At 40.0% G+C, this 27,905-nt stretch overlaps 2 protein-coding genes across 23 annotated transcripts in view; one reads left to right on the plus strand and one right to left on the minus strand.

The window, feature by feature from the left end:
* Nucleotides 1-105: 105 nt before the first annotated feature.
* ZNF830 (zinc finger protein 830) lies at nt 106-15,542 on the plus strand. 4 transcript variants are annotated; one of them, XR_003533684.1, is made up of 12 exons: nt 106-250; nt 409-508; nt 1,611-1,731; nt 2,256-2,289; nt 3,643-3,854; nt 4,200-4,290; nt 4,951-5,014; nt 7,451-7,531; nt 8,880-8,956; nt 10,716-11,660; nt 11,761-11,831; nt 13,426-15,542. XR_003533684.1 is itself a non-coding variant. In XM_027680064.1 (10 exons), the coding sequence occupies exons 1-10, from the start codon at nt 129-131 to the stop codon at nt 10,897-10,899; spliced, it is 1,086 nt and encodes a 361-aa protein (XP_027535865.1). In that variant the 5' UTR covers nt 106-128; the 3' UTR covers nt 10,900-15,542. The 4 variants fall into 4 exon arrangements, 1 of the variants encoding a protein (XP_027535865.1); XR_003533682.1 differs by having other exon boundaries at nt 10,716-14,240; nt 14,872-15,542; XR_003533683.1 differs by having other exon boundaries at nt 11,761-15,542.
* Nucleotides 6,317-27,905, minus strand: part of LOC113965893 (poly(rC)-binding protein 3-like) — a 396,197-nt gene continuing 374,608 nt past the window's right edge. For 8 of the 19 annotated variants that reach the window (XM_027679916.1, XM_027679961.1, XM_027679951.1 and 5 more), the window contains 2 exons: nt 26,667-26,836; nt 18,547-20,879 (listed from right to left, as the gene is read on the minus strand). In XM_027679916.1, coding sequence (XP_027535717.1) covers nt 20,531-20,879; nt 26,667-26,836 — 519 coding nt within the window. In that variant the 3' untranslated portion in view covers nt 18,547-20,530. Of the gene's footprint in view, nt 8,464-17,910; nt 18,523-18,546; nt 20,880-24,250; nt 25,437-26,662; nt 26,837-27,905 lie in introns of those variants that run through there. The other 11 variants (XM_027680034.1, XM_027680016.1, XM_027680005.1 and 8 more) reach the window with 7 other exon arrangements.

Below are 27,905 nucleotides of genomic sequence, written 5' to 3' on the forward strand. Positions count from 1 at the left end.
GACGAACAGCCTGACGAGGGCGGAGAATCCAATCCTCCTCCTCCTCCTCCTCCTCCGCCGGCGCCTCCCGGGCGCGTCACGGCGAGCGCCGCTGCCGCCGCCCGGCCCCGCGCGCCGGGCGAGGGAAGATGGCGGCGGCCGGGGCCGGCGCGGGGCGGAAGCAGGTGCGGCAGGAGGAGCTGCGGCGCCTCATGCGGGAGAAGCAGCGCCAGAACGCGGGGAAGAAGCGGATCGACTCGCCCTTCGCCAAATATCCTCGGTGCCGGGCTCCCTAGCGCTCGGCTCGGGGGCTGTGGGAGGGAGGGAGGGAGGGAGGGAGGGAGGGAGGAAAGAAAGAAAGAAAGAAGGTATAGGGGGAGCGGGGGTCCGCGCCCCGCACGTTGCTTCTTCCCTTAACGTGGCCGCCACGTACAACAGCCTGGGTCACCTGAGCTGCTCCCTGTGCAACGCGCCCGTGAAGGGCGAGCTGCTGTGGCAGACCCACGTCCTGGGCAAGCAGCATCGGGAGGTGAGCGGGGTTTGCGGGGGAGCGGTGGTGCTGGTGTCCCGCTGGTCCCGGGGATGCGGGGGATGCGGGTCTCGGCTCGGCGTTGCCTGGGACTTTGCCATTCGGGAGTACCGGGGCAGCACGTGAGAAGGGGGAGGGATTATTGGGGAAAGGTCCCCCCGCCGGAACGGAGGCCGGGGGCTCGCTGCTCCCGAGGGTTCGCGGTTATGGGAGCAGCGCAGCACCCTCTTGGGTGCGGGAGGAGTGTGAAAACAAGCTTGGTTGGTTCGTCCGCTTTTTGTTTTCTTAAAAGCTGTGCAGGGATTGAAAGGCCAGCGCTTAAAAGGGGGGGTCCTGTGTCTTTCAAGAGGCCCGCCCGTAAAGTGAAGCGGTTCCCACCTAAGCCACAGCTTTTGGCTGTCCTTGTCAGAAGCTCGGACTGTAAAACCCCTCCGGGGGTTGCTCTGGTACCTGTGTGCTGGCAAGTGACAGCTTAGGAAAATACGTTAAGGTTAAGAAAATATGCCCTTTTTTTTTCTTTGTAATTTAACAGTAAAGATGAAGAATTTATAAATTGATTCAAGGAGCTTGTAATTTGGATGCAACCTTAAATCTGGGGAAGGGGTTTTAATCCTTCTAAGTTCTGCTGCTGCTTCTTAGCAGAAACTGAGAGATCATGCTTAGTTTTACAAGTACCGAGGAAAAGATCAAAAGAACTGAAGGGTTCCTAGTTCATTGCCTGCATTCAGACTAGATGACCATGGCAAGGCACACTGACGTCTTTAACGCTAGTGCTGTGTTTTAATTTTAAAACACTTAATATCCCAGGACCTTAGAATGAGTCCAGCCTTCCTGCTTTCTCCTCCAGTGCCTTACTGCTGTCAGCATCACTGATCTTTCCTTTCTTACTCATACAGCTTCCCTTGTGCAGGTGCCTGTCCCCATGTCACATCATTCCAGAGACTGACAGTCTTTGTTTGGGTATCCATGATGTCTGTTTCAGTGATCCAGTTCTAGAAAGATATTAGGTCACTTTTATAATCTGTTCTAAAAGCACTGTATTTTAAGATGCAATCCAGAAGTTACTGCTAGGAAAGTGTCCTGAATTTTTACTTCTTTACAGAGAGTTGCAGAATTAAAAGGTACAAAGCAGACTGCGACTGGTTCAGCTGCTGGAACATTGTCTCATCCTGTCAAGAGAAAAACTGTTGACACAGAAGATACAGAGCTAAAAAGAGTAAAAGGTGAGGAGAGAAAAATACTTATCAAGTATGCCAGAATCTAGCCATTTTACATCCTGAATGTTTTTGGTTTGTCATTTGTCCTTTGGAAGTGAGTGTGAATACACAAGACTGTTGAGTTAATGTCAGCCCATTGCAGCTAGAAAAGGAAGAAATCTGTCCTTCTCTGTGAGTTCACTGTCAGGAGAAAACAATGCCTTTGGTAGTTTTCTTCTAGGTGTTTGGTACATCATGGAACTGTGGGCTTGGCCCAAACAGAACCAGTAGCAGTGTAAGCTAAGCAGTAGAAGCACTTGCCCAGAAGTGGTGTTACTCCTTTTCAGTGGGATCAAGCCACTGTTTTACCTCAAACGATGCCTCAAAGTTCTTGCTAAAGGAAAGATAATTTTTTCTCTCTTGGTGTAGACATGTAAACCCTTGAAATACACCAAAGTGTGCATTTGTGAACTTGCCGCTGTAGTAGGAGTCTGAGGGTTGTTTCTTGTAAAAGCATGAATTTTAAGGAGTGACTCTTGACTGTTGTACAGGTACAGATGAAAAGCCACATACGTCTACAGCTGGGTAAGTAGATCTTATTACATATGATTTCTTTGTAACTGCCAACAGCTGCATTCTTGCCCAGTTCTTCCTTGTCATTCTTTCCTAGCCAAGGGTAAAGGTTCAGAGTGTCAGCAGATCCCTGCTTCTGCTCATTTTCTAACAGGGTTGTATATTCCTGAACATGGCAGCATCTTCCTCAGTGCAGATGAGAAAATCCTATCTACTCTTAGAGTCTCTGGGAAAACAGGAATTCTTTTACTGTCACTATCAGACTTTTAGGGATTAACATGTGGTGGTATTATACAGTTTGCAAGAATGAATGTAACTGGATTATGGCATGCACTCTAATCTTTAATGCTAGCGTAGTGCAGAAGAGGTGATAGTCTGAAATTAAGACAAATTTTGAATGTATAATTAAATGATATTTACAAAACCAGCTAACAAATGTCATCAGTAGATCTTCGTTAAGATGGTTTTTGTCACTTAAAATTCATGTAAGTGCATATCCTGCAGTTGAACTCTAACAAATAAAGGACTGTATTTGACTCCAAGGGAGTGGGTTAAGCACCTTTACTGCCACTAAAAATTTCTGATATATTGGGATATCTTTGCAGGATTGGTAGATGTCACATGAGACCTGAGGGTCTATTGTAGACTTCACAGGCTGAATTATTATTATTACTGTCTTGCATAGATATTATGTACAGTTACCTTGTAGAGGTTTTGAGTTTGTGTGCAAAATTAACACTTGAGAGGTTTGATGATTTCTGAACTCATCTGTGTGATTAGTTTAAAATATAACATGGAAAATTGTTTGGCTTGGAGGCCTGTAGCTATTCTAAGCAAATCTGGGTTTTCTTACTGCTGAGCCTGTGTGGCTTTTCTAAGCTGCAGTTATGGGCAGCAGTAGGTACCCAAAATAAGTAGTTGTGTTACATGTAGTTATCAAGGTTTATGTGACATTAGTATGACCACTGTTAATTTTATATTTATGTTCACAGCAGGTATAGTGATACACATTACTTTGTATGTGGAGACAGAATTACTTAAGCCATCATTCCTCAAAATACATTTTGTTATGGGCTATTTTTGTTGATGTTTTTGATATTGGATATTAAGCTAGAGAAATGGAACTGAAATTTACAATTTCTGAAACCTGAAGTTCAGGTGTTTAGAATCAACCGGAGCATTTCTGGGGAACTTAAATGAGAGCCACAAGTGTGTGCTGCCTTCAGACAGTGTCTACGTTGGCAGCTGTGCAGTTCAGGGTATTGTGCAATATCTAACAGCTTGCAGAGTGACCAGGCTTCAAGTGCTAGACTGGAACTGACTCTTGTGAAGTTTGAAATAGTTCTGTTGTGGGCTCTTTACTAGGCTACCATCTGATTTTTTTGATGAAGCGGAGCAAGACAGTGCAAAGGTACAGCTTTCCAAGGGTCCAGGTCCCAGTTTATTGTCAGGAAATTATGACGATGACGATGATGATGAAGAGGAGGAACAAGAACAATCAAGCAAATCTTCCATTATGCATAAAACTGAAATTCCACCTCCAACTCAAGAAGCAATAGCTAATTCTCTGCCTGCAGGTAATGCTGACTGAAATAGTAAGTGATTCAGTAAGGACAAGCTGTATTTTAACTGATGATGAAGGATTTTTCATTTATTTTCTAATTATTGCCATTAGCTGGTTAGGGTGGGTAATACTGGAATTAGAAGAAGGAGATTCTTTGCTAGTTTGTTATTATGTCTTGGTTTGTCAGCATGATTATTGATTTTATGTTCTAATCATTTGAGGCTGTCAAGTGAAATAATGCCTGGGTGTTCTTCCCTTGATTCAGTAAGGTATTAATTGACATTCCTGTCTAGTCAGAATTTTAGAAACTGCTTGAATAGCTCTTATTTTTGTCATAGACTTCTGTCCTTCCCTATAGACTTCTTTGACAGCAAAACTCCTGCTGCTCCTGTAGTTTCCCATTCAGGATCCATACAGAAAGCAGAAGTACAAGAGAAGATAGTGGAAAGGTAAGCAGTCAAATCAAATATTGATAGTTTTAGGAGTTGTAAATAAACATTATTCTTACAGGAAGTACAGTCCATGATCACTTAGAAATCTGTCATATTGTTAAGCTGCATTCAGAATAGTTTGTAGATATGCCACCCTCTGGCATTATTTCAGACAGGTATTTTGCACCTTAGGGACAGAATAAGACGGAGGAATGCCATACAATATCTGTTAGACATCTCTGTTTGCAAATTTTGTGGAAGCTTAATGTCAGCTACTGCTTGTAACTGCTTGTTCTGTAGAAACTGCTTGTTCTGTAGTAATGGTTCAGCTCACTTGAGCACTTTTAGACAGTGGTTTTAGTCTTTCAGAAGTAGTGACTGTGCTGTTAAAATGTTTGGGTGCTCAACACAGTGGAAAGAAGAGCTAAGAAGCATAAACTGTAGCGCTTGTTTTCACAGTGAGATTTAAACCCTTTTGTGCATTTCCTTGTAAGTGAGGCAAGACCAAGCTGAAGAAGGAAGTTTTGATGATTATAGGTAAAATTCAGGTCTTAAAAAATGTGGTCCATTTCTAGGTACTTTTATAAAAGATTATGGATTTTATTCTTGACTTTTTAACTCTACAATAAATCAGGTTGTAAACTGTTAACCTGGGCTTATAGTAATCAAATATTTCAGGAAAGAAAACACTGCTGAAGCTTTGCCAGAAGGTTTCTTTGACGATCCTGAAGTGGACGCAAAAGTAAGTGATCTACTCTTTTTATGCTGCAGGATTTATTTCTGCCAGTTGTAATCATTTTCTGAGTAGATGCTTCTCCAGATAATCAGTTATAAATCAGAATAAAAGAAGATGACTGAACTATTTAGAATACAATAGACTATTTCAGCTGGAAGGGACCTACAGCAGCCATCTAGTCCAAATGCCTGACGACTTCAGGGCTGACCAAAAGTTACAGCATGTTATTGAGGGCATTGTCCAAATGCCTCTTGAGCACTGGCAGGCTTGGGGCATCGACACCCTCTCCAGGAAGCCTGTTCCACCCTCACACTTCCTTTAACTTGCATAGTGCCAATGACCAAAACAAACACTGATATTTCAAACACCAACCTTTTTGTTTTGTTTTGTTTTGTAAAATTTGCCACAGATTTGATGACTTTCTTGCTTTCTTTATTAAAATAGTGCTATAGGCTCAAGTCTTTTTTATTTTCCATGAGTATGTTTCTCTGTTCACACTGTGGAAGGCTACTGTTGTATTTAAATTGCATTGTGAGGTCCGACCATGACTTCTAATTTGGAGACCTTCCCAATAATGCTTCTTTATATTTAGTCCCATTGTCTCAGCTAACAAGCTTAGGTGTCTTATGTACTCTGACAAGGTTCTTTTGGCACCACTCATGCCTGCATGTTGCCATATGTGAATAGTTTTTGAATAATGATGTTCTGAATACTGAAACACATAGCTGAAAAAGCGACTTTTTTTTTTGCTTGCTTTGGTTGCTTGGTTTTCTTGGTTTTGTTTGTTTGGTTTTTTGTTGGTTTTTTTTTGGGGGGGTGTTTTTGGTTTTCTGTTTGTTTTCTTTGCATGTGACTAATTGAAGTGTTAAATTTTTCAAATAGTTAGTTTCACCATGAGTTGGGAAGCTTGTACAAAGCTGGGAATACCTAGCAGGCAGAGGAGAATCTGCTTATATCTGTGAGGACACTAGTTAGTGATCTTTGTTCTGGTTATTGCCTCAACTGATAAAATTTACAAGCAGTTACTTGTTCCAGCAAGCTCTTCCTGGAACTGGTGCAGATACTCTTCCTTTTAATGAGCCCTTTCTGAGTATAGCTAATACTCAGACGAAGGAAAATGTTTGTGACATCACTTAAATTGAGATGGCTGCAGTGGTCCTGTTTTGGAATCATAACATAAAATAATTATTTTAAAAATTAACTGAGCATTTGGAAGCGAGATCGTGGGCATCAAAAATGTTTGTTATTTACATTGGGTATTTGTAAAGTGTATAAATTCTGGATTAGATAAATATTTCAAGAAAAAAATAACTTTAGTGTTTAAATTTATTGTAAGAAATACAAATAATTATGAATTACAAAAGACAACCACAATGCATAATAACACAGTACATACACATATGATAGAAATAATCACAGAACAGAAAAATGAAATGATGACTATTACTTCCCAGTATGAGTTTGCTTGGAAGCTTCTAATTCATTCTATAAACTTAATTCATACTACTAGATTTTGTATAATTACTCAGGAACAAAACGTACCAAACTGTTTTCTTTACTGTGGTGATGACTGATGTGTCACCAAAAGAGCAGAACAAATAAAAGAAAAATAAAACTAATGCAAAAAGATGGTGTCATGAATTACTGTGTTCAAACTGCTTAGTTCTCCAAGCTATATAATTTCTACCCAGTCCTGAGTCAGGCATAATCTGTCATCTAACGTGTTATATGCCACATCTTGTGAAAGTTTTGATTACACTGGTAGATTATCTTGTTTATTTATTTGCATTAAAAGCACAATCTGGTTTTGATTACCTTAGCTGTAGATCTTAAACACGTTCTTACAGCTACTGCTTTTTCAGACTTCATGTCTTAGTAACTAATGCCATCTACCACAGAATAAAAAGCTTTACGTGCCATTAAAATTGGTTTGTAGCTGTACATTTTCTTCTGTTAGCCAACAAAATTAGACTAGATTTGAAATACAGTCAGACTATCTAACAACAATAGTGACTGAAAAAGCTGATGTTCTATGTTATGCCAAAGACAAATAATTTACTGCTTTTTGGCTTGTGAAATGGCTACTGTATGCAACTGAACAGGCAGTTTACAGAAGAATTTAAAGTTATCACCTGACACAGTGAAATTCCAGTCCATCAAATTAACAGACTTAGTCACTTTTGTTACTCCAGATGTTCCACACCAGCCATTCTTAATTATTCTTTAATGCTGCAGTCACTGATGTTTTAAACCAGGAGTCAGATTTTTCCTCCAAAACCATTGTGCAGGTGCACTCTCTTACTCATATGCATTACTTAAACTGAAGTACATTGACCAGACTTTTCTGATAGCATAATTTTTCCTATTTCTCCTGATTTTTTACAGTGCCCCAAGGAGTCACTAGACATAAATTGCTAACTTACAAATTTTCATGTTCTTTAGGTGAGAAAAGTTGATGCTCCAAAGGATCAGATGGACAAAGAATGGGATGAATTTCAAAAGGCAATGCGACAGGTCAACACAGTAAGTAATGGAATCTATTTTTATTGATTCTAAATACTATACACAATAAAGAAAACAACAGTTTCATGCAGCTTTGCAGAATGACTGACATCTGCATTTGTCAGCTGTTTGTTTCAATGCAATGTGTGGTTAAATGCACTGTATAAATGAGCAAAGGGTTCCTTCTATTTTCCACTTAAAGGAAATTAAGTTGAAAAACTTTTGATCAGGATCCAGTCATCAGTGTGTATCTAGTTACATTTGTTAAATTGTATTTTATTTAAATACTATTTAGATAACATATACCTCAGATCAGTGTCCTGTATCCAAACAGGACATGATTGTGGACTCTTCTTTAGATCTAGAGATATATGTATATTTAACCTTTAAAAACACAGAACAAAACACACCCATTTGTCTGCCTTTTTCAAAATGTATCTATAAAGTGTAGGTAACCTGGGTTTCATGGTTAATTTAAATGTACTGGAAAGGAACCCCAACGTTTGGAGAAGTGACAAAGGAGTTTGTGTGTGAGACACATTAATTGGCCACAGTTTTTCTGTACTTCCATTTTTTACTGTTTAGCATTGCATGGAAAGTCTCCCTGCAGCAGGTTTTTATCTGCCCTTTTGTACAAGATAAAACTGTACTAAAGAATACCTGGTGTTCTCAGTCTTCCCCTAGAATATTTGCTTTTTTTTCATTATTTTAATTGTAAATAATTACTCATCTGTCAACTGCTAAGAAAAGTGATGCAGAAAAATTTATCATTGCTCATTTTAAAGCTGTCAGCACTATAAACAGAGCGAATGTTCATACAAAAGCGGTGGTGGATACATTTTGCTAGCATAAGCCATTCAGATATTCTTCAGCTTAGGAGGAATCTTCTCAGTTATGCGTGGACCATTGATTGCATAGCATCTCCCAGACATTCAGATTTGAGAAAGTATATGCTGAAAAAAATAACAGGTTAGAAACACTTCGGGATCTAGCGGGAATATTTAAGCGATATGTTCAATAAGTGTGTGTAATTAAGTCCCAAGCACTGGGATATAGCTCCTGTTTCAAACTCAGACTTTGGATGTGTGTAGTTTGTTTATGCTCAGTTTCAAATTGCAGTGTATTGAAAAATTCAAAAGATCAACCCCAAAGCAGCCAATCTACTTTTGCTTTTAAGAAAAAACATTTCCATTTCAAATTAAACCATACCATTTTTTTTTCTGTATTTGCCCTTGTGAAAGTGGGAATATACATATAGGAGACTGACACTAACTTGAGGTAGGAGGGAGGAGGGAAAGACAGACATCATAAAGGAACGGAAGTGGAATTCAGGATGAAGGTGAATTTTCTTGGTGCTTTTCTGGTTTAGATTTCAGAAGCAATAGTGGCAGAAGATGATGAGGAGGGACGACTAGATCGCCAGATTGGAGAAATTGATGAGCAGATGTAAGTAGATCAATTTTTCCTTAAACTCTCTGTTCTCCAGCAGTAATGGATTGCTACTTGACTAGAGTAATAAAAACATTTTTATTCTGTGATACTACCTTTCATTAATCACCTGAATATTTGAAGGACAGACTCCCTCAAACTGCAGAATTATACGTAATAAAGACATGAGTTCTGGTGCAAAGTTATGTAACTTTCTCCAAAGAAAAAGCACACATGAATCACTGAAAGTACAGAAGGCAAATTCTTGGAACAAACTGTCCCCCCTTCCCTTGTCAAATGTCTTAATTTGTATTTCTCTGGTATTTCTGTGCACGTTTTTAAAAAGCATTTGCTGTACTGAAAATGTTCTATTCTGTGACCAGCTCTGCTTGTTTCTAGTAAAAGTTTACTTAAAGTTTATGTTGAACGATGTACTACATTAAATGAAGTGGTTTATTTTGTTTTGCTGAAATGGTAGATGTGGCAGTTGGATAAGCATTAGTTTAAACTCAACCTGAAATACAGCTTTGTGGAACAGTTCGTTACCATTACCATGTAGCTTAACACATTGATTAATAGTGATAATGGCAGTAGTAGCGACTGAAAAGATGAATTCTGATTTTAATGAGCCTTGCAACAAAAAGAAGACACAAAAACTTAAAGCAACACTTAAGACATCTGGGCAGATTTACACACTACACATCAGTGTATAATAACAATAGCATTGGGTTCAAACTGAGCTTTGGTATTACAGGAATGTCTTTTAACAGCGTTCATCTAATTCTGCAGAGGGCTGGGGAGAGCTAAATCTGCCTCCCTGAGGATTCACTTTTCTCAGTAGCTAAGGATGCTATAGTACACAGAACCAAATTCAGAAATTTGTAGAGAATTTCAAGTTTGTTACTGAAATTATTTTTCCCCAAAATAGAAGTTACAAATAGATTTTTAGAGTTTTTGTAGCTTTGTCTTCTGACTGTATTTAAATGCAGGCTATTTCAAATTAAACTGAAAATGAAATTAATTCCAGAGACATTAATGTTTTCCTTAGCCCTCAAAGTTTCAGCTATGACTCCCTGTAAGTAATTTGTATTTAAGATATACAAGGGGAAACAGGATCTGATTGTAATCTTTCCCTGGTGTCTTTTCTTAGCAGAGATGTATTTAAATCAGGCAGGTACTAGTTGGCATTTTCAACAAAATATAGTGTTTAAAATGGCTAGAATAATTGTTACAGAACATATTTCAAGGACAGAACTTTTTAAGTAAATGGAAAACTGAAACTTTTGGATTATGTTTACTTAAAATGTTCTGCTATAGCACATAGGAAGCAGATAAAGAATCTGAACACTTGTGCTGCTTTTTTATTCTCAGAGATGCCACTTCTAAGTTATCAAAATTCATGATAACCAATTGATGTCTCACCTTTCTACCACATATGAAAACCATAAGTTGAGGAAAGAATCGTGTATCTTCTTGTATGGAAGTAAATATTGCTTCTGTGCTCTTTAAAAAATGATTTGTGGTGGTACTGCAGTTGTTAAATGTTTGGATTTGATCTCATTGCTAGAGATTGACCACACCGCTCCTCTCCTCTGGTCTCTTTCCACCTCATTAACACAGAGAAGGTGCAGTAGCATCCTGAAAGCTTATTTTTTTAATGGATTAAAAGCTGTAAAGCTTCTTTATCCAAAGCTGGAGAAGCAAAATCCAGCACTGTAGATGATCAAATGAATGTGAAAAGGCCACAAGTGTTAATAGGTGGTTTACTTTTCAACAGTGAATGTTATCGCCGTGTCGAGATTTTGCGTAACCGCCAGGACGAGATGAAGGAGAAGCTAAAGGAAGCCATGAGATTAAAAGCAACACAACAGAAAGAGGATGAGGATATTGGTAGTGAAGATGAAGAAGAACTGCAGGATTTGCTGTCTCAAGACTGGCGGGTGAAAGGGGCTTTGTTGTAGCATTTCTGCAACATGGTTGATACTCTTTTTATCTGTAATGTTACTTCCATTATTAGAAGTGAGACACTTTTGTTAATTATTTATTTAAAGAGGATTGTGAGATGGTAAAGAGCCAAGTGTTTTAAGAAAAAAAAACTTTGTAGATCTAAGTGGTGTATTACATGTTGTAAAAACTGTACATTGCAAATCTTTTACAATATTGAATGCACCTTTCCTATTAAAATTATTGGTTTCTTACCAGAAGTATTTTAGTGGGATTAATAAGTCTATAAAGAATCTCTGAGGTTTTGGAAGCATTAGCTATATTTGGTAATTTTGAGACTTGGCTTATTGTGTATAGAAGTAAAGGATTTGAATAGTCTATGGAGTTTTTCCAGACTGGGGGGTTAGGGAAAGGAAAATATTATACATTTATGTTTTTTTAAAATTTTTAAGTGCTCTTCTGTCCATTGCCCCAGGTCCCAATAAAATATGTACATTTTTTTTCAGGATCTGTTACAGTTTCTCTGTGTATATCAGGACAAGCTCAGAAATGCTGAGCTACAGCTTCTCCACAGTGTATATATACTCTGTGATGTGCCATAGGCAGTGCTGAATATTTTTCTGTATAGTATCCTGTTTTGCTTAGTGCAGTCATCATGTAGCATACCTCACATTTCTTGAACCAGAGGGATAAGAATACAGTAGTTACATATCTGCATAACTAAATGAAAGGGTGACAAAATGCCAGAGAGGAAGGTACTGCACTGGACACTGAGGAGGTAAAAAAATTTCTCTAGCTGTAAATACTGGACATTTTCTTCAAATATTATCTTAGGCACAGAGAGCATCTAAAGTTAATTTCTGTTCTGATAAACACAGATTAAGTAAAATGAAGAACCAACAAACTTGACAAGACTGGGACATGAAAAGCAGACCTACCTTAAGCATTGGTAAGTGCCTCTTTTATTTTTTTAATGAAGCAAATCTTCAAACATTTCAAATTTGCTGAGCACTTGGAAAAAATAAAGATGCGTGGCTTGATTTATATCAAAAAGTAAAGTTGTGAAGGAGCAGTTTAACATTTTCCTTTAAGATTCTAGTTTCAAAGCTAGATTTTAAAGGGAGAAAACAAGCTTTACTCTTATGAGGGCATTCTCATTACTTGTCTCAGCGATGTTTATGAACCAAGCAATAAAGATTAAATCTAAAGTTAGATATTTGATTTGCCTGTTTTGGAGGAACAATTTGATATGGTGGGAGCCCTTTCCGTATAGTGATAGAGATGCTTTTTTATTACTCCCGATTTCTATGATGCTTGGGTTCAGCTCTTTATATTTATAAAGCTGTCAAAATTCAAGCAATGGTCCTTAGCAGTTTATTGCATCCATTTATTCCTGCTCACATGTGCTGGATTACAGCCATTGGGTTTTGGTTGATTTAATAACCCTAAATGTAAGTAGCTGTTGCTGCTAAAATGTTTGATGAAACACTGCAGTCTTACATGAATTAATACTGTCATTAAAATAGCAATATTCAGAGAGTACTGAAATACAGAATAAGCATTCAGAGAATATCAAAATAAATAATGAATGTTTGGACAAGTTGGAGAAAACTTAGTTGGACAAAAACTGAAATACAATTTCCTTTTATAGCATGAAACACTTGGATATTGATGTCTAAGGTGCCTGTCACGCTGCAGTGAAAGATCTCTAGATCCATTTATCACTGTAAAGAGAACTTTGAGCTGAGAGAGTGCTACAGTCTTAAGAGATGGACAGTCTTTTTCAAAACAAAATGAAAGACAGACCTCCACTTTCCTTCTGACAAGAGCTAAGCTCAGTTTCTAACTGTTATATTTATATTTGATTTTCACTGACCCCACTCACCAAAGCATCCTAGTTTGTTAACACTGAACTTTAGAACCACTCTGCCTTTGGCTTAACATCAGAGAAACAGGATGGGATTAATGTCAGGTTACACTGAGCATCACGGACATACATATTTTGACAGTATAAAAATGTTAATCTCTGAGTTTATAACTGACATCTCTTTTTTTGTACATTTTTCTGTAATTTTACTTTCATCTTGTACGTGAACCTGCAAATCATGGTTTCAGCTGCGGGTGAACAGGAAATGAACTGAGCATTAAAACAGTTCAGCTGCTTTAGTTCAGTTGCCCTCATCTTTAGGGGTATCTTGTGGTAACAAGCTAAAGGCAGGGAGTTTAGTTACAGAGCATGGAGCTTGTACATTGAAATCCAAAGCAGTGCAGTCCATTGTTATTATTAGGAAGAGATGGCAGGAATAAACACCAGATCACTCATCATTCTATTCATTGTCCTTGCACAACTTGTTGAAAGAGTAAAGACGATAGACCGGCCAGCGCGTGTACGCATTGCTGGGGAAGTGACAGCTTTCGTCCCTCTTGGTTGCTTCTTGTTTAGGGGTTGGTGCTCTTTTCCTTGGAGGAATCCCAGAGATCTACAAATAATGTTGTATCCAAGTTTTACCCAGCTTACTGCTGTGTACTGTACATTTCTTCAGCATGTGGAACAAAGCTTTTAGAGAGCTTTGTGAAGATGGTGGGAGTAGTGACTTTGCCCTTTGTGACCACTGATGTATGTGTGCTGTTATGTCAGGAAGGCAAGAAATCATCCAGCTTTTTAGCAACGGAAGTAGCATGGCTATAAGGCAGAAGAGGGATATATCCTAACCTTACTCAGTAGTCAAGCTAATTTATCAAGGCAAATAATCTCCCGTGTCTTAGAAAAACATAGGCATAATTACTTTATAATCGAAATATATCTTCAGCTTTAGAAAACACTTTTATGTATTTCTGGTGAGCTATTGAGCTAGATTGATTATTAATCAGAGAAAATAATTGTTTTAAAAATGTGTACTTCCTTAATTTCTCTCATTTCTTAACTTTCTTGAATTCTGTTTTTAAACAATAAAGATTAAAGTAGTCCTAATAACTAGCTTTGTCCATAGCCACTATTAAAAATGAAATTTTAATTGGAATTGAGAAGACTATTTTAATTCTCTGATCTCCAAGACTTCCAGAAAACTGAAGAATCAGAATTAAGGGGGAAGGTGCTTAACATTTGTAATCCTTGTTGATTGATAATAATAATGGAGAGTGTTGCCCAAACTTAAGAACTGTGGAATTTCATGCTACCAAAAAGTAGTTGAGGTTCCCCAGCTCAGTGGTTGTGAAACTGGTAAGTGCCTTGCAGGGCCAGGATGTATGTGCCTGTAGGTGCATGAATGTTTGAAATGGAGTTCCAAGTAGCAGCTCTGCAGGCGCAGCTACCACAGCTACAGCTGCCAGCTGCTCATGGTCAGCTCTTCTCTGGCAGGTGAGTGCAGTCAGTCACAAATGGTAATTGGTGTGCTACCTTTTCTCCTGCCCTGGAAGAAATAAGCTGCTGCTGCTGTCATGACTTAAAAGCAGATGTGGAAAAAGGTCTGTATTTGGAAAATAGATTGTGGAAAAGGCCAGAAGTGACCATGCAAAAACAACCAAACCCAAATAACAACAAACCAAACAATATTCTCATTTGCTAACATGATTGTTATTCCTCTACCACCGAATTTGATTTTAAAATTTGCTTCAGAGTTGCAAATACTGATTAAAAAGAACACTACCATTAGCTTTTGCGAGGCCACCTGCCAATAATTTCAATTTGAGGAGAGACAGATTTTGCTTATTTCATACCACTACAATTAGATTCTCTGCATCTTATCGTCTTTAAAACACTGAGCTAGAAATAGCTCTAATGAGAAGTCATATTCAAATATTTTCAAATATTTCAATATTTTCCAATTTTTTTTCTTATAATTCAGAAAGCTTGCACTAGAAAATCAGACATTCAGCCTGTAGGAATCATGTTGTTGCCATAAGAAACCTTAATGTGAGTATATAATGTTAAAGAAATTCCCTTTTGTTAGGTAGCATCAAATGAATTTGACACTTCTCTTTCATTTCAGTTACTGTCTTAAGATACATGCCAGTCTGTAGAGTGACAGGACACATGCATTGATGCAGACACTGCTTTAATCAACATTCCTGCATTCCTTCATAGAACCAATGAACTTATCAAATACACTGCAGTGCCAGGAAGGGTGATGTGTACTTGAATCCCTAGAAAGTATTGCTCAGGCCAAGAGTTGGAAATTTCAGGTGTGAAGCAGTTTTTCAGTATCTGCCTTCAACTGATCTTCTGTTCATCACTTCAGTTACAACTATCCTGACCTGATAGCTGGGAAAAGAAATGTGAGCATTTCCTTTGTGCAGACATCTAAACCAGGTCTTTCTTCCAAAAATACAGTGGAGGGACAAATGCCTTGCACAATTGGTGGCTACAGCAGTTACGGAGGATACAAGAGATCTCTGTTCAAATCCCTCCTTTCAATGCTGTCCTTTAAACATCCACTTTGTGTGACCTAGTTGAACAGTCCAACAATTCCAGTCTTTTCTGTAGAAGCTGTGCCCCTGTAAAACGACTGAATTAGTGAGTGTATGTGACTTTCTTGTTAGATAATCATGGCACTCACCCAAGAAGGGGAAGGTCCTGTTCCAAGTACATAAATAGTGCTGAAATACTTTCAGCTGATATTGAGGCTGTGGAATAAACTGGATTTGGATCTTTCCCATCTGAGAGAAACACTCTTTTTTTCATGCTGTTGGGTATTTAAAAATGAAAGCAATGGCAGTGTTTCCATTTCTGCCTGGTTTGGGTGGGAAAGGGGTCAGCACACGCTTTAACACTTTCTTGTGAAACCTGACAAACAGCACCTTGTCCATGCAAGCCTTCTGAGGCCCTTACCAGATGCCTGCATTGATGGCACCAGTGAGATTTATGCTCTTAGCTTCCTAGGAGCTTTGACTGGCACAGATATGAACCTTGGGGCCCACAGACACCCTCTAGCTATGCCTGAGAACACAAAGCATTCTGCGTATTAACAATGGACTAACTTTGTTTGTTTTCCTTCTGGTTGACTGTTCCAGCCAGCATTCATAATTTCAATTTTTTTTTTACTCGAGAAACACAACAGAGCTGCTTGAATTCATTTGAGATGTTTCCAGAAACCTAATAGCTATTTGATGATGCAGAAGCTGCAGAACTTGTGCTGTCTTTCATCTGGAAACTCACAGTTGTGTGGGCAGTGACCTTTTCACATTGGGTACATGCTTCCTCTTTTCTACCTTTGGCATGAGTGGTTCAGATTTCTGTCTTGGGTAGTACTATTTTTTGCATTTTTTCCCCCTTCCAGACATACCTTCTAGTGTTTTGTTTGTCCAGTTTATATATTAAAGCTATTCAGGAGCTTTTTCTTGCCATTCAGAAATATTTTCCAACTAAAATAATGAAATTAAAATGAGCCTAGAGTTTATCACACTTGTGCCTGTATTTTTTTGCAAAAACCCTCTCAAAAGACTTCTTTTTCTTCCTTTGTCCTTTTACGTCTCCTCATTCCATACATGAATGTGTCCCTGCACGTTTGTTTAAATCTCAATCTTTTCTAGCCAATTCTGCAAGGCATACGTGAATTATTAATGTGAAAGATACTATACACCACAGAGCTGCTGCTGCCCTTTGCCTGGCAGCTCTACTGGGAGAGCAAAGTCCTGACCTACTTAGTGTTGAGCTACAATAATGTTTTTGTTTTTTTTTTTCCGTTTACACTAGCCAGGCTAGCCATAGAAGTAGCTTTTGCTGTTGCAGAAATGAAGACTATGGAGGTCTCTGCTGTAAAAGCAGCTTCAGCTCTCCCTTCAAGAGTACGAAGTTAAATATATTCTAAGTAATATAAATATTTTTTAAGTAATATAACAGAATTTTATCAAGGTTAGTACTACAGCCTATAGTTCTTTTAACCTAAGGGTTGAAATAGCTAATTGTCAACATTGGGTAAGGCTTCCTGGATGCTGGGATGCAAAGACCTCTTCTGTAATCTTCCTTGGCAGCCTTCATTGTCAAGAATTGCTCTGTGGCTCCATCTGCATTGGAAAAGTGGTTGACTTCTACAGATCTGCAAGTCTGTATGCACATCTTGGTCATACAGTTCCAGGCTCAGACTCAAGACCCAGACACTTTAGAACTGTCTGTACCCTGAAGACCATGTAAAATAATAGTGGTAGGCCCCACAAGTTCAGCTGGGGCAGGGAAGGGAAGTGGGACCCCAAATTAAATTCCCAGAAGCAAGTAGAGACAGTAGATGGAGGTTGTAGAATCAGGCTCACGTCATTAAGGATGCTACTCACTTGCACTGCCAGAAAATTCTGCTTTTCTCACGAAGATAGAGCAAGCAGTAAATGTGGAAGTACTGCCAGTGCCCTAAGAGGAGAGGTGGTCACAGAGTGCAGCCAGAGATGCTGGATTGCAACAGCAGCTCAGGGCCAGCCCCTTTCTTTTGCTTGTGTGTGAAGAGAGAACTCGAGGCTGTGACTGCAGTGCTTTAGCAGATCTAAAGGAGAACCTGAACTGCTCTAGCAGAGTATCAGGGCAGAATGAGACTGTCCCCCGGCCTCCTCAGCTCTCCACTCTCCCTCTTCTAATGCGAATTGTCATGCTCCTCCCAGCTGCTGGCCTAGTTTTGTGGCAGAATGGAAGGTGCTGTCTAGAAGCCTCACTAACAATGCTGCTGGGAATGGGAAAGAACGAAGGGTCTTAGCAATGCTGTACTCAGTACCCAAGTTCATTCTTTTGTTCTTGTTTTTCTTTCCCCAGTATCTGATCTATAAATCAGTTTGGGAAAACACTGGAGATACAAACCAGTGGCTGCTTGTAACAAGAAGACAAATTTGTCTTTTCTGTTCACTGCGTGAGGTTCTCAAAGAGCAACTTTGTTAAACACCAAATAAAGTTTTAGAGAAATATTGCTTACTCTACTAATTACACAATTTGGCTCCATCTACTCCTGAAAAGCCTCATCATCCCTGACAACAGGCTAACATCCTTTCTAACGTTGCCTGTTTTGCACAGGTGTTACACTCTTTCCCAATGAGCAGTGGGACTTTAAGCGTGATGATATGAACGTTTAATCATTAATGAAAACAAGCGATTTGTCTGTGATCTTAGTTTGACAATCCATAAAATAGTGCTTCTTAAATGACAAATTAGCAACTCGGTTACAAAGAACAAAATTTAAACAACACAACAGTTGTATGCACAAAGCTACCACGTCTTTTTTTTTTTTTTTAATCAGGAAAAAAATTTATTTATAAAAACGTCTCATTTAATTTACTGTCAAGTCTCTAGCTGAATACAGTGGCTTAGAACACTAACGGCCCATGCTTTTATACAGATTAGCCAAAGCATGAACATCAATAAAAATTAACCCCCGAAAATAACTTGTCTTTGCTTTATGTTATGAGCCACAACAGAGTTAAAACTGGAACAGTAATGAAAGCAACACAAGAGTTAGGAAGCACAGTTGCTTAAAGAGTAAAGAAGTATTTTCTTTTGATGTCTCAGAATAATAAGAAAGTTAGAAATGGCAGAAACTCCTCTGTAGATTAGTCCATAGAAAGCATTGTCTCATGGGGCTTTGGAAAAGTCCTGTCTGGTGGCTAATGCACTAGGGCATGAAGAGATACATTACAGAGCCCCCAGGCCAGTAACTTCTGAAGACAGCCTAAAATGTAGGAACAAAAACGAGGAAAATAAAAAAAAAAAAAAAGGCAAAAAAAAGAAAAAAAATCTTCTCACTATTACAAAAATACCACTTGAGTACAACCAGCATAGAACAGCATTTCAGTGCAGGCAAGTTTTCTGACACAGGTTGGTGGTTTGTTTTTTCTTTTCTTAAATGTCAATTATTGAAACAGTTACAATAGCCCAGAACAGTTTTACAGCAGTTTTCTAGAGCTTTTGAATAGTTGTGGTACCTTGAAATGATTTCCAGTTTTTCCTTCATTATATACAACAAAAAAAATAAAAAGAATACAACCAAAAAAAGGCCCAAAACAAACAAAAAACCAAAACAAAAAACCCCCAACAAAAGCAACCAAAAACCTCGTTTGGATAAATGCAAACTGTAACAATGGCAGGTCTACAAATGATTACAGTGACAAAACTTAGTGCAAAGGTGCTAAGGTGAAGAAAAGCCCACAGAATACAGAAATGACACAAAATACTGAGATAGTACTTAGCCCTATACAATAACACACTTTGAAATACCATGTTTTAAAAAGTATTGCATTTGCATTGTGTTTTTAGTTTATATTAAAATGCACTGAATACAGTTCAATTGTTAAAGCTTTGTGTCCAAGGAGTGCAAAGTGGATGAACATGGCAGGCTAATGGGATTCTGGATTTGGAAGTGGTGAGGAAAACAATATTGCATTACTGAGTTATGCAACAGAAATTAAAAGGAAGGTGGATGGACAAACAGAAAATGCAGTTAAGAACTAGTTCCAACAGCTAGCAACCAGCCACTCCATCCCACAGCTCTCTTGGCTTTGGTTGCAATTAGGTGTCTGTAATGAGAACATCCTTAAGTTCTTGTTAAAGGGATGGTATCTGTCCAAGCAGCAACTTCTGAATGACCTTTGATAAGCGCTACATCATTTTCATGATTACAATACAACCTGACTGCATGACTGGTGGTGAGTTAGACAGGGATGTCTTTTGTACAGAAACCTAACAAAAAAAAAAAAGGTCATTTTGGTTGAATAAAATATACATGGGAGGAGGTACCAGAATAGTGACTGCATATCTGATTTGCACCTGCTCTTAAGTACTTAAAGAAATAAGTACTTTGTCGGTATATATAAAACATCTGACACCAAAACAAGGAGCCTGCTCTCCCTCCCACTCTCCCTCCCTAAAGCAGAGTTCTTAAAAATATGTTTTTCCAAAGCAGAGAAAAATTGTTGCACCCTTTAAAAGAATGAAGTGGAATGGCACAGGTGCCTGATAATTTTTTCCTTGTTGTTTTCCAATCATTTTAATTTAGCAGTTTTTGTCAGACCAGAAAGCTTCATCTGTACTTTTTTTTTTTTGTATGCAGAAGTACCTCAGGTTCGGTACTTTGTAGCCTCCCTCTCCTGCTTGCAGGCAGGTCTCAGGGCAGGGGGACAGGGATTTTCAGGCCTACTGGTAGCAGAAGAACAATTGAGGGGGCCAACAGCACTTCATGTGGGATTTCAGGGGCGCAAGTGATCGTCAGAAGTGCCAGATTTGCAGGTCCTAGCAATAGAAAAAGTCATCAGAGATGCCAGTTTGCATAAGGAACTGTTCTGGAGTTGGAGGGATACCTGCAAATAAGTGTATTTATATGCTGGGCAGTATTGCTGGAGCAGGACCTGGCTTTCAAAATTTTGCCTCATTTATGTGTTTTCTGTCTCTTTCACATTTCTCCTTGCTGGGGTGGGGGCAACCCTGCCTGGCTGCCACCCTGCCAGAGGGGCAGTGTTGGGGGAGAAGGAGCCCAGGCTGGTGTCTGCTCGCTGTTGGAACTAGTTGGTAGGTGGTGCCTGGGTGTTAGTTGTTATGGAGAGCGGAAGACGACTTGAGTTGGCAACAGTTAACACTAGCAATTTAACAGAAAATAAAAGATGCCGTATTGTTTCCTTGATAACTAGGATCTACCACAGACTCTTGGTAGAGCTGGCAAAGCTTGCATTGTGTGTCTCATCCCTTCAATATGGAGCAAACTTCTGGCGGTCAGATTTCTTAACCCCGCTCGTCGAAGGAATTTTGGCAGTGTAAGCGGACAAACTCCCCGTGGCCCCCGCAGCGGCCGCGGCATTTAGTGCCAGGAGTGGGACAGTTTTCATGCCAAGCAGACTGGAGACAGGAACGGCATAGTGGGTGGTTGGCAGAGTTGGTAGGGGAGGGGGGGTACTGACGGTAACGGCGGAGGCGGCCGCCAGCACAGCCATGGAGGTGGGGGTGGAGGTAGGGGTGGCAGACTGAGAGAGGTTCATGTTGAGGTCAACAGGGGTCGTGACGGAAGCGGTCTGGGTGCTGACTTTAGCCATCTCTAAGCTGCAAACGAAGAGAGGAAGAGGAACAAACAGGTTGGGAGGGTTCAGCCAGGGCGGTGGGGTCGGGAGGAGGAAAAGGAGGAGGAGGAGGAAGGAGGGAGAGAAGGAGGGAGGGAAGGACAGCAACCACGAAAGGGCAGGATTAGATCGGTGGACGAGGGGGACAGACGAGTGGGAGGGAGAAGGGGGAGAGAGAGAAAAAAAGGGAAAATGAGGGTCAAAGGAGGAACATGTTATGTGTTAAAGAAGAGAAATAACAAAAGGGTTTTCCATGATTTGATGGTGAAAACATTACTGAGACTCTAAAGTTCTTCTGGAACAGAAAAAAAAAAGGAGGGTGGAGGGGTTGCTAGTTCATTTTACGCATGAAAAAAGAAATCTAAGGAATGCAGGTAATGGCAAAAGATGGAAAAAACGAAACTTAAGAGAAAACTTAAAATAACTATGAAGTTTACTCCCCAGCACTGATATGGTGAATTTTGCTTTTCATAATTAGGGTATTTTTGAAAGGGGGACGCGGGGGGTTTTGGTAATTTTTTCAATTTGTCAGTTTGTGACATAAATAGTACCCTTTGTCATTTTGCTAGGATGAGAGGAGATTGAGCAACAGTTTGCTGCTTCCATTTAAGGCATAAAGTTTTGGTTGGGGTTTTTTTTTAAGCAAGTTAGTTTTTCATTTCATTCACTGTGAGGTCAGTGTGCATTTTTCATATAAAACAAAACCAGATTAGCCAGTGTGTTCACTTCGGTTTGTACTTCCCCCAGACTTTTTAATATCACAACAAAATACTTATGCAATCTAATTATAAGATAATTAGTAAAAAAGGAACACTGAAAAACACCCCGGCTTCCACAGCAGTGGTATCCTTTCTGAGCTTGTGGCAGTGGTTACAGTGAACATGAAAAAGCTTACCAGCTGACAGACAAGGTACTACATGGATACAACATACATATCCTCAGACAGACCTCAACAGCACGAGGAAGTTCAAGACTGACCCAACCTCCGAGCCCAAGGCAGCGATGGGCTCTTTCTGGAGGATGTAAGTATCAAACCACCTTCACTTTAGCCTAAATCCACCCATCAGCAGGTGAGATGAGTTTGGACCATATACTCCTGCTTTTCTGTACGTTTTTAGACAGTATTTCCAAGGGCGCATCTTTTTTTTCAGATGACAAAATGTTTGCCTAAATAAATCCTCCCTTTGCTGTTTGTTTGTTGCAGCTTGTGCACTGGCTTTTGGGCCAGCAAATAACCTAAGTATTAATTTCAGGATGCATTTTGTAGGTGACCAGCTGTGAGCTATGGCAGCCTAGCATATAAATAGGACTATGGATTAGGAAATCTTTGCTAGCTACAGTTATATGTGTATTGCTATTAAGTTTGGGGTTTTCTTTGTGGTAATTACTAACTTCTCAGGCTCCTGGGCTTTCTCCTTAGGTGATCTGAGGAGCTGCAGAAGCTCCTCCCCTCCAGAGTGGAGTGCAAACAAGCTGCTAGCTGTCTCTGCAGAGGACCTGCCCCTTTCTTACCAAACCACATCAGGCCCTACAGGCTTCCTAGCATAGGGTTTGTGCTGGTCCCTGTTGGGGATGGGGTGTGCAGGCCTGCAGAGCAGCTGTAGCCAGGCTACAGGCTGGGAGGGGAGCACGATCACCCTACACAGGGCTTGCAAGAGCCTCGCTTTTCCTCACCTTAGACTTACACGAAGTTTTGAGAGTAACAGCCCCTGGGCTATTGACAGCCAGAGAAAGGTTCATGCAAGGATGCAAGCGATCAACCAGCGCTACGCAGGGAATGGGAACATGGGATGAGAGCTTCCCAAAGCACTGCTGCTGAGGGCAAGTCTAAAGGATACTTGGAATGGGTCTGAGCTGGGGAGAGGAAAATGGAGAAGAGAGGGAGAGCTTAAGCACTGAGCTTCTCTCTTTCTCGTGAAAGAGGGCTCTTGGAGTATTAACTCCTCAGCGGCTTTTGCTGGGAAGTTGGAAGGCACGCATTAGCTGTGAGGAGATGGGAGGGGAGGAGGGTGAGTGCATGAAATGCAGACTGCTTTGTGGGAGGTAAAGTTTTTATTTTCCTCCCTGGTGGTCTTCATCTGTCCCCATGGATGAGCAACTCAGAATTTTTCTAACCCTCGCAGCAGAGCTGTTCTTTGCAGAGAGAAGAGCATCCTTGTGCTGTCAGCACATGCTACTTGCAGTCTACTCAGACTGAGGGATTTTACATCAAGACCACTGAATCAGTGAATCCAACTCCAGTGTACATCCTCGACTTGGGGGTGTAGGAGTTATATGTGATACCCTGTATGTTTTGAAAAACTCAGCTTACACAGTTGGATTTTTTAATATGACTCAGTATTATTCTGGGAGGGAGACATATAGAAAGATAATGCAGGACTCAAGTGTTTCAGTAACTCCAAATTTGCCTACTGTGCATTTAACAGAAACAAAAAAAGTCCTTACTGATATGGGAAGGTGTTTGAGCCTGAGATTTTTCCTGCACCAGCAAGGAGAATAGATCCCACAGACCAAATGCTGGTGTTGGTAGCAGCCATTCAAACTCCCTGTCTCTGGTGTACTCACACAGGTATGATTGTAGCAGTAATTCGCCCTGCTTCCCATTTGTTACTGGAAACATAAGGGCAACACATAAGGGGAAAGTTCATCAGGTTAACTGTCAGTTGTCCCATGGCAGTGGCAGTTTCCCAAACCAGTTGTGGATGCAACAAAATTAAATGTGAAAGTGGATGAGGCAGCCTTCATACAAAATTTCATGATGCCAGTTTTACACTGTCTCTTTGAAGAGCTATGCTTTCTGAATATATACACTGAAGGCCACATCCTGCATCACCCAAAATTGTTGAAAAGAACAGAGCTCAGATGTGGCTTTGGCAGTCCTATTAGCTCTATGAATGAACCCCTTGAGAAAAGGGCAGTAAAAAAATACCTTTCAGGAAACTGCCCTTCAACAAGGAGCAAGTGCTGCTGGCTACAGTTCATTTATAATCCGAAGTTGAGTCTTACACAGGAAAACTAAACTGCAGTTTGTTCTTAATAAAAGCTAGAAGATGGAATTGGGTAATGAAAATCCAGTTACTACAGTGGAGACCAGTTAAGAGACAGAAGGTTTTACAGGAAATAAGACAGTTGTACTGCGAACAAACTAGGACATGTTCTACTCATACAGAGGTCAGTGCTCAAATAATCAACACAGAATCAAAACAATACTTTAGAAATATTTATATCTCTGTCTTGATATTGTATCAATATATTTATATATCTATAATTTAGAGTATACTATGTACATATCCAACACCAGATTGCAATAAAAGTCTTAAAGCAAGTTGATAAATTATTCTATAAACAGCAACTTTGGTTGGAGGATAGTTTAAAGATACACGCAGAATGTTTCAGGATTACTGTGGATAGATTAGTTTTGATTTTTTACATCTTATGCTGCTGAAAGATACTGGTTTATGCAGAAATACCGGCCCTGGAAACCAAATTTCCATAAACAACAGATCTGGTGCGGGAGAAAAAAGAAAAAGTCTACCTTACACTGAATGCTTATATGGCTTTTATTTTTTATAATTATTATTTTCCCATACCAGACTATACTTTGGGCAGTACTATACTGTACTCATCTCTTCCCCAGTGCTGTTTTATGCCACCATCTTTAAAAGAGAAGGCATCACTTCTGACAGGTTTAAGACTGACATAACACTCAGATGCCCCCAGCACGCAGAGGCAGCAAAAGCAGCAGCAGCAGCAGCCGCCTGGCTCTGACCCTCAGACACCTGCCTGAGCACCTAAACCCCAGCTAGAGCAAACCTCCCACTTGCCTGACAGTTTCTCAGTCCTTCCTCCAGTGCAACTGCCACCTAGCACTGCTGCTGTGGTGGCACCTGGCTGGACAGGAGTGTCTCTTGCGAAAGGAGAGATCTGGAACAGTGTCACTTTTTAAAATGAAAAAGCCACCTTAATTTCCTATGTTACCTTACAGCTTAATTTATTAAACATTACTTTAAGAGTCTTCATTTACAAATGAAGTCACTTCATCTAAATACAGTTTCAACACATGGTACATAATAATATATGATGGTTTATTGTAGACGATGGTAACAAATGACTTCTATCTAGAAATTTAACAAGAATAAAATATTTTGTTCCTGGTTTCACAGGGTATTGAGTATCCGTAGTATATGACTGCTGAGAAGCTTTCTTCTTTGCGAAAGTATGTTAAAAGACCTCATATAGATCCCATTCCATCAAAAGAATCATTAGACAGTAATCAACAGAAGTGTGAGAGTTCACAGGCTTTTCTAAAATAAGTCAAACAGGTTTGTTCACTAGAGTTTGTCTCTGGTGAGCAGCTCACTGCAACTCCATTAATAAGTGCATTATTTTATTTGCATGCTTTAGCTGTCTTGAAGATCTTAAATTGTTATCTTCCGAGATCCAGATGCATGCCATATGGTGTTTGTGCAACTAAAAATGAAGGGGTCTATTCTCGTCTCGATGTGTGGGGAATCCCTGAACACCAAGAGAAGAACATATCCTTAAGGGTTAAAGGAGGGAACACATTTTTATTTGATTACAGGGCTTACGGAAGTGACTTATATTTGCTACAAAGAATATAAATCAAAAGAGCTGTAGGTTGTTTTAAGATTCTGGAAACAGCTTATCTTAGTTTTCACAGTGCCACCCCTCAATATATTTTTCCCTAGGAAGCTGCTTTCAGACTGAATTATAAAAAGTAGTATTTTTGTTTGCTGTAACACAGAGCTGCACAAACGTCCTCCACTCCATTTACAGTAGTTTTCACTGGTGCACTACACAACTGGGATGGGAGAGGAGGTTGGACCAAAGGAAGCTGTAGACCTGCTATGACTACAGCCCCCACATAAATCACATGCTTTGTACTACCTTAACAGCAAACATAGTTAAACACAAAGCTTGATTCATATCACAGTATTTTTGTGGGGAAAAAAGAAAATAAAAGAAGAAAAGCCATAAAATACATAGATACTCCCCCTCCCCCACAATATATTGCCTCAGTCCACTGTTTGCAGTGGACTGTAGACAGCACTACATCCATTGCACTTTCTTCTCTGGATAATTGCAAATAAAGGTGGTATCAATTTTAATATTTTTCTATATAATCATATAAAAACTGTTAGACACTTAAGCCATCGTCATGGCTTAGCTAAACAGCCAGTGCTTTCAATAATTCTGGGACTGAGAAGTGAAGAAGCAGGGAGTCTCACCCTGTCTCATTAGGGAATGCTTCTTACAAATTTGTGGTGCTGCCTCTGAAAAAATATATTCCATGCCTTTTGAGCAACCAAATGTCAGTTTGAAATCAACTCTGAGTGGCAATTTCCACTTGGTAAATTAAATCTGTTTTGCAATCTGTTTCACTATATTTGCCATTTAGGACAGTAAAATGCGTCTGTGAAAAGTATTTTCTTCTAAAGCATTTATGATTGTCATTTAATTTAATTTATCTGCTTATATTTTAGGTGGATGATAATATGAGTATTCAGATTTTGCAGCTTTTGTCATTCAACATGTACCTGGAATTGCACCAGATTAAGCTCCTTTCCATATAAACCAACAGCAAACACAGCTTCTAATGATACAAGCTTTACAAACCATTAGGAATTGAGTAATACTATGCGAAATGGATACTGCAAAGCAACTTTCTGGATCTACCCAGGACAGACATTTGCTGGAGAGCAGACAGAGCAACCTCGCAGAAGCATGATCACTTACAAAGCAAACTTACCTTGCATTAATGAGGTACTGTGCTAAGCTGATGTTTGCAGGGGATCCTGTGATTGTAACTTGTCGTTCTGCGGAGCCTTCTGTGGCATTAGCAATCTTGATCTGCGCTCCTGACATCTGCCTGATTTCATTTATCTTACTGCCTTGTCTGCCAATAATGCAGCCTATTAACTGGAGCGGGACAAAGACTGAGATTAGTGCCACAGACACAAGCAAAAACCACTTAACTGCAATCTGTAGTACTGCTAAAAACATGGTTATGAAAAGCTCAGTAGCAAAACAGATTTTTGCTGTGCTGTTTGGAAGGGGTAACTGGTGCAGCCTATTGGCTCTGTGGCTCTAGATCCAGCTCTGCTGCTACGTGGTTATTATTAACTCACTATCAGACTATTTTGCTATTTCCCATGGCAGAAAATGGCAGTGTGCCGTGGTGCTGAGGAAAACAAAACATAGCCCAGCCTGACTTGCCAGTGGCAGCAGCAAGCCAAGAACACCAGCTGGAAGTCAGGCTGACCATCCAAAGCTGCCACGTGCAGCTCTGTACCCTTCCAGTGCTCTGCTAGTCCTAGACCTCCCTGGGAACATGTGGTTCTTGCTTGGCCAGGTACTGTGTGATTAAAGTCAGTGGGATTTACAGCTCTGTAAATGCAGGCAGAAGCAGGCATAGGAAGAGACTGAAATGTATCTGCTTTCCTTTACGGACGCTTACCAAAACTCATATATTGTGAATAAAACTGAGCCCTAATTGTGTGTTGTGTGTGCATGTGTGTACCGGGGTGTTGCTCCTCCAGCAAGTAGGCACTGAGCCAGCAGCTGAGGCTGAGATGTTTTGGTTTCTGTGAGGGTGAGGAGGGGGCTTTTGTTCTGTGTTAAGGAAAGATGGGTGCTGAGAAGCTCAGCAATGGCCAGAACGGATAGAAAACTGAAACTTTGCTCTACATGTCTGTTGACACTGGGATGTTGCTGCCAGTTTTGCAGAAGGATGTGCCAAGATGCAGAGATTGCCTTCCCCTCCAACCCTTCCTGCTGCTTCAGGCCCTATGTTCCCCTTTCTGGTACTGTAGTACTTGAAATAACTTGCCAGAAACAGATTCACATTGTCCAGACATTTTATCAAAAGAAGAAAAACCTCCCAACGCAATCCTTGCTTCACACTCAGGGACAAACAGAAAGCCAAAGTGGGTACCTGGGTAGCCAAAACAAAGACCAAGCACAAGAGGAGCAACCACAAGGTGGGGAA

Source organism: Neopelma chrysocephalum, unplaced genomic scaffold (genome assembly GCF_003984885.1).
Source record: "Neopelma chrysocephalum unplaced genomic scaffold, ASM398488v2 Primary Assembly neopelma1_22b, whole genome shotgun sequence".
In the NCBI taxonomy this organism is placed as follows: Eukaryota; Metazoa; Chordata; class Aves; order Passeriformes; family Pipridae; genus Neopelma; species Neopelma chrysocephalum.